The sequence below is a fragment of the Myotis davidii genome, unplaced genomic scaffold (genome assembly GCF_000327345.1).
Source record: "Myotis davidii unplaced genomic scaffold, ASM32734v1 scaffold425, whole genome shotgun sequence".
NCBI classification, from domain to species: domain Eukaryota; kingdom Metazoa; phylum Chordata; class Mammalia; order Chiroptera; family Vespertilionidae; genus Myotis; species Myotis davidii.
Genome location: NW_006296413.1, coordinates 647,176 through 653,622, shown reverse-complemented (window position 1 = coordinate 653,622; position 6,447 = coordinate 647,176). Strand labels below are relative to the sequence as shown.

Below are 6,447 nucleotides of genomic sequence, written 5' to 3'. Positions count from 1 at the left end.
CCCGGCCCCGCTCCCCAGGTCAGGTGCTCCCCACATGCAGCTCCAGAAGCTGTGGTTGGGATGCCTGTGCCGTGGCTCAGAGGAGGAAATCGAGGCCCAGGGCCCACCCCTTCCTCTGGGTAGAGCTGCCCAGGGCAACCCGAGGGCTGTTCTCAGGGGAAGGAGCTAGGGAGAGGCTGTGTGATGTCCCCAACTCCCCACCCACTCGCAGGGGTGGGCCAGAAGGGGGTACCTGAGACTGTCCTAGTACTGGGGAAACCAAGTTAGCAGAGAGTCTATTAAATGTGGACTGGGGTTTTATTTCAGCTAAAACCAAATCAGCCCTGCCCCTGCAGAGAGAAACCCCAAGGGGGAGACAGGAGGTGTCGGCACAGACCAGAACGGCTGCCTGCTCTGCAGCCAGGTCCACCCTCCATCCCTTCCCTGGCCTCCCTGCTGGCCCTCCCGGGTGTCCAGATGATGTGGCTGCCAGGGGAGGCAGCGGTGGGCTGTGCCTTCCTCTGCTTGACCACAGCAGGCCGGCCGACGAGGGGGCCTGTGTTCTGTGTTGGGGCGGGGCACACGCAGTGTGCCGGTAGGAGCTTAAGGCGGGCAGGGATGGAGGGTGTCTGGCCTCTAGGGTCTGGTGACCCGCAGCTCCTGCTCCCTGGGGCAGAGGCTGCTGGGAGTCCCGGAGGCTTCTGGGAAGTGTCTCTACACCTGGCTTAGACTGGGAGTGGCCTGGCCTGGCTCCCTGCCTGAGGGTCCCCCCACGCTCAGCAAGCCTGTGTGGAGTTGGTTGGGGCTGCAGCTGCCAACCTAAGAGGTGTCTGTGTTGGTGTGTGTCTGTCTGTCATGACAGGCAGAGACTCCCTCGGCTTCCCAGGGTAGGTCCCGACCTCATCATCACGGCAACCCCATCACCGTCTCACCATCCCTGGGCCTGGTGCGGTCAGAGCTCTGCTGGGCAGGCTGGGCCTGGACCACAGGCTGTCCACCTCTGCCGGGGACTCCTGCACTCACCAGCCAGGCCCTGGGTCACTGACACTGAGTCACTCCTGCTGTCCACCACGGATCTGTCCCTCCACCACTCACCCCACCTACACTCCCACACGTCCCCTGGGGGCTGGCCAGCTGCTAGCCAGGGCACTGCCGCTAATCATGCCACCCACGGCCATCACACCACAGCCTTCACGCTGCAGCTGTGAGTCCGCTGGGGCAGGACCCTCGGCCTTCCCTTCAGAGCAGCCCCTGAGCCGGCCCTCTGCTGCCTGCTCCCCACTAGCCTCCGACCCCTCCTTTCCCTGGGCCCTCAGGCCTACCGCCCACCTTCCTGTCCCAGCCTGCAGGGCTGGCTGGCCACCCAGCATCCACCCCCAGACCTGAGGCTTCTGAAACTAGGACACCAGCTTAAAAAGAACACAATTTACCAGATGGGATTACGGAATAGTTACTGGGTTCAATCAGGATAGCTCATTGGTCTAATTTTACAATATTGAATTGAGAAGCCAGTTAATAAAAATCGAATGTGGTCATGTGCCCCGAGGGACTCGAGAGGTGTGGCCTGGAGGAGGGACATTCTGGGCGGGATGGCTGAGAGGGGGCACCCAGGAGCCAGGCAGCCGTTTGCCATGGCTTTGCCCAGTGCCCCCTGAAACTGTGGGGCTCACAGCCCTTGTGCCTAGATAAGGTGGTTGGGTCCCCATGGGCACCCGCCCAGACCTGAGCGTGGCTGGCAGGGCTGTGACCTGTCTGGGTGGAGGGGGTGCCCTGATGCGGGTGCTCTCCCTCCACCTCCCGCCTCCCTCTCTCCAGCACACCCCACTCCAGCCCTCAGGTTGCCTGACCAGCACTGGGGCTTGTGCCCTTAGGATGTGGTGCTGAGCATAGAGTAGGCAGGCACCCTTCCCCTCCTGGTCACTAGCTGGGTGGGTGGGCTTCCCATGGCTGAGGGAGGTGCGGGTGGGTCCTGCTGTGTCTGGGGGAGCCTGTCTGGAGGTAGGGACACCATGGGGGGGACCACAGCAGAGGGGAGCAGGGTGAGTGCAGTGGGTGGGCCTGTTTGGGGGCTCCTGGTTCTGGGGGAGTAGGTGCTGGGTTGGGAGGAAACCAGGTGGGGTGCTGAGGAAAAAGGGTACCCTGTTGCATCATACACCCTCTGGGTCTGCTGCTGCCTCTATGGTCGCCATGGCAACTAAGGAGCTGCTAAGGCTGGGCATCCTACTCTGCTGAGGAGAGGGAATCCCCTCCCCCTCCCCGCCAGTGCTCACCCTCAACACCTGAGGGTGGGGGATCTGCGTGGCCTCTTACCAGGAATTCCTTCCCCCTTCTCCCCTTCCCCCCTGTTCTGTCCATGCAGCCCGGTGTGGCCGTGGGAGGAGGCCCCAAGCCTACTCCTTCTGCAGCCCTGCAGCCCCACCGCGTGGGACTGAGTCCAGCGTCCATACATCCCTGTGGGCTGGGCCAGGACTGCAGCCCTTGGAAGGAACTGATTGGACGTGGCTTCATAGGGACTTCACACCACAGCCCCAGGCTCCAGCCCCATCTCCCGGATCCACGGGGGAAGTGGCCCTGGATGGTGGGCATGAGGAGAGGCAGGCTGGTGCCTCCTGCTTCTGTGGCCCCCACATTTCTACCCCGAGCCCCACCTACCTCCCACTCCCAGGCCCTGCGCCTGAGCCTGGAGGGCCGGCCCTGCTGGCGACGGTCCTTAAACTCTGCAGGTGAGTCCTCGCCGGCCAGGCCCTCAGAGGCCTGCCCTGTGCAAAGGACCACTGAATTCTGGTGTGTGCTGGGCACTTGCATTTCTTAGAGAAGCCCGGCTCCTCCCTGGCTCCTCTGAGGACAGCCGAGGTGGGTAAGTGAGAGTTCCTTCCGTAACTATTCCCCCATTACCTGCCTGTCACTCAGGCCGCTCTGAGTCACCGCCGCAGCTGCCCGCGCTGCGTGGTGATGCGTCTGGGTGACAGTCCAGAGAAGGCAGCTGGATAGTGACAGTGAGCAGAGGTGGTGAAGAGGTGAGAAAGGGGTACTAGCACCCCTGGGGCTGGAGGAGGGACCTCTGTCCTGCCGGTTTCAGAGTGTGCGCCCAGGTGGAAACCGGTAACGCTCTGTGGGACCTGGGTGTCAGTGACACCTCCCCGAGTGTGGAAAAGCAGCTGGGGTGGGGGCTGCTGGAGAAGCAGGTTTCAGGGAGCAAACCAGGGGCAAAATACAAAAGGAAAAAGAGAAACCACAAGTTCAGGCCTGTTGCCAGCTGTGGACGGTCACCGCCAGGCCAGTGGCTGTACCTCTCTGGCCTGAGGCCTCACAGCCAAAGGGGCACCTATGTGGGCCTCATGGAGGTGTGAGAGCTGCACTGTGGCGATGGTGATGTGCTCAGCTGCTGACGCGGCTGATGCTGTGCATGTTGTCACCTGGGACCTCGGGGCCGTAGCTGCCCCTGACTGCGGAGCGTGTGGTGGCTCCTACGCTCCCAGCCTCCTTCGTCCTTCGGGAGTTCATGTGGGGCAGCGGGTGCAGGTGAGGCCACCTGCTGGGCACTACTCTTTAGTAGCCAGGATTGTGCCTCTCCCCTGGATCTGGCCTCGGGGTGGCAGGGTGGTTGGCTGGCCCCGGGGCGCTCCTTGGTGGGTGCACAGCAGGGGAGGCGGGTCAGGGACCAGATGGGCCATCAGCCATTCCCCAGTGCAAGACAGGTCCTGCCAGGGGCAGGGTTGGCGCTGAAGCCGGGCCAGAGGAGGGGCTTTGGAGGCTGGAGCCATGGGAGGCTTTGCCTCGCCTTCTGTGCAGGACGCAGCTGTTGGTGGGGCTGCAGCCAGGCCCTTCGCTCGGGCCAGGGGGTCCTGGACTAGTGGGGGCTGCACCAGCCTGCTCTGAGCCCACAGCCCAGCTGATGGAACAGGAAAGAAGGGGGTGGGGAGAGCTCTGAGTGCTGCCTGCCTTTTCTGCTCCGTTGCCATGGCAACAGATGGCGGTTTGGCAGGAGAGAGGAGGGGGAGGGCTTTGTATGAGGCAGCTCTGGGTTTAGAGACCAGCTGGGGATCCTTCAGGGATAGGGGTGTGGGGGAGCTGGCCGCCAGGCCGAGAAGGCTCCTCCTTTGGGGCCCTCAGAGCAGCCCCCATTCCCCTGCAGGGCAGGTTTTAGATGCAAACCCATCTGAGCTGTCACAATGGCCAACTGGCCCACTCTCGCCCACCCCTCCCTCTCCTTGCTCCTGGGCCAGAGGGCTGGGAAAGAGGCTATTGTCCCCACCTGGACACCCCTCGAGCCTGGGTCAGTGGGCAGAGTGGGGGCTGCAACTGGGCAGTGGGTGTGGCTCTGCCCCCCCTCCCTGGAGTTGGGGGGAAGGTATGGCTGGGGCACAGCAGTCTCACCTCACCCCTGTGCGGCCAGACTGCAGGGGCACCACCACTGGCACTGGCACTGCCCTGGAAGATCATGTCCCAGCCGGTGGGAGGGGTGAGGCTCAGCCTGCACCCCAACTCCGGTTCCCACTGCACCACTCCTCCTCCAGGCCAGGCTGGCTCTTCCTGCAGAGGCAGGTTCCCCCCACCCTCTGCACCAGTTATTCCTGTGTGTTTATGTGTGTGCACACCTGTGTGAGTGCATTTATGCGTGTGCATAACTGGGAGTCTGCATGTGTGGAGAATGTAAGTGTGTGAAACTGTGAGTCTGTGTGTGTGACTGGGTGTGTGAGAGTGTGTGTGCGTGCCCGGTATGAGCATGAGTGTGTGTGTGCAGGACTGTGTAAGAGCATGAGGTTGTGTGTGTGCACATCCTCCTTCCCATTGGAAGGGCCCTGTGCACATTCACCTGCACCAAGTGAGGCCAGCTGCGCGGTTCCCAGGTGGGAGTGCTTGCACGTATCTGAGTCCTGCGGCCTGGCACCGTGGGTGTGAAGGCTGCTGGCCACCTGCCCGGCTACTGCAGGGACAGCTCACCAGTCTGACATCCTGAGTGGGCTGGGGTGGAGCAGGGATAGGTGCTGCCTCCCCCAGCCCAAGGCAGTGCCCAGGGTTTATGCTGCCGTCTCTCCTCCCGCCCCGGCCCACAGGCACCACTGGTCTTGCTGCACTTGGCCGATGTTAGCACCCTGTGCAGCGCTGCCCAGGAGCAGCCTGCGCCACCCGGCCTACTAGGGAGGAGGGGGCACTGCGGCTGGTTTCTCTGTGGCATCCCAGGGCTCAGGCATAGTCAGGTCCCCAGCTGGAGCAGGTGAGCCAGGAGGGCCTGTCCTGGAGTCACTGTGCTGGCCCCAGCTCGCAGTGGGGCCCCTGGGGGCCCCTGACTATCATGACACCCTGGCAATGTCCTCTCCCCTGCAGCCTTCAGTCTGGTGTCTCCCTAAGGCTTCCTTGGGACCCCAAGGGCAGCCCTGTTTCCCGAGTCTATACTGTGACCCACCACCCACTCTCCTCAGCCCAGGGGACCCTGCTCCGTCCCACCCCCTCTGCCTCACCTGCAGGAGTGGGGAGCAGGCAGTCCTCCAGGGTCACTGTCCCAGGGCAGGATTGCTCCATCAAGGGCCTGGCTGGTGTGGGCAGCCTCACCCCCACCCTGGGAAGGCCTGAGGCTCCTATGGCACCAGGGCAGCAGGAGGCTGGGGATCAGGTGAGGCCCTGTGCTCCCCGCCAGTTGCACCCCTCCCCTCACTACCCCTCCCCTCAGGTGTGCTGACATCTGCCCCCAACTCAGATGTGGGTCCTGGCCCCCAGCTCCATGATAGAGACCCCCTGGGTCAGGAAAGGCATGGGGCATCCAGGGCCTGTAGGCGGGGGCTCCGCCTTCCCTGGGGCTTGTATCCTACCATCTGCTGTCCCCAGGTCGGCGCCCTTCTGGGCAGAGCTGGTGGGGGCCAGTGGGGTCCTGACCTGAGCTCGGGGTCAGTGGGACCTGCTGCACCCCTCACTCCACTAGCCCCTCATGCCATCTCTGGAAACACTGGGTTGAGGGGCAGGGAAGCTCACCAGTGGCTGTGACCCTCCTGAGAAGGTACAGGGACATCCTGCCCAGTACACACTGGCTGCTGGTCCCAGCCATGGCGACAGGCAGGGAGAGGACATGGCCACCTGGAATGAACTTAGCCAGGGATACCCAGGCCAAGGGCAGACCCAGCCAGGGGCCCATGCTGCAGGGCAGAGGACTGGGGCCACCTTGTTGGCCGGAGGCTCATCTTTGGGGCTTGGGGTGTGAGTGGGGCTGGCCTGGCAACCTGGGGGGACATGTGCCCCACCCATACTGGAGGGCCTCCTTGGAGACTGGGCCACTCCCTGGGGGCTGGGTGCCCACCTCACGTACTGGACTCCAGAGAACAGCCATTCATACAGCAGAACCAGGAGGTTTTCTCAGGGCTGTCTCCAGGCCCCGCATGCTGCACTTGGTCTCCTGGTCTTGGCGTGAAGATGGGGTTTGGAGAGAGCGGATGCCGACCTAGACTGTCCCCCCCCCCCCCCCCACCGCCTGTC

The 6,447-nt window shown here is 63.4% G+C and overlaps 1 protein-coding gene across 1 annotated transcript in view; it reads left to right on the top strand.

Moving 5' to 3' along the window:
* Positions 1-2,546: 2,546 nt before the first annotated feature.
* LOC102756420 (serine/threonine-protein kinase BRSK2) overlaps positions 2,547-6,447 on the top strand; it is a 47,907-nt gene continuing 44,006 nt past the window's right edge. The window contains exon 1 of the mRNA XM_015568942.1: positions 2,547-2,702. Coding sequence (XP_015424428.1) covers positions 2,555-2,702 — 148 coding nt within the window. The 5' untranslated portion in view covers positions 2,547-2,554. The remainder of the gene's footprint in view (positions 2,703-6,447) is intronic.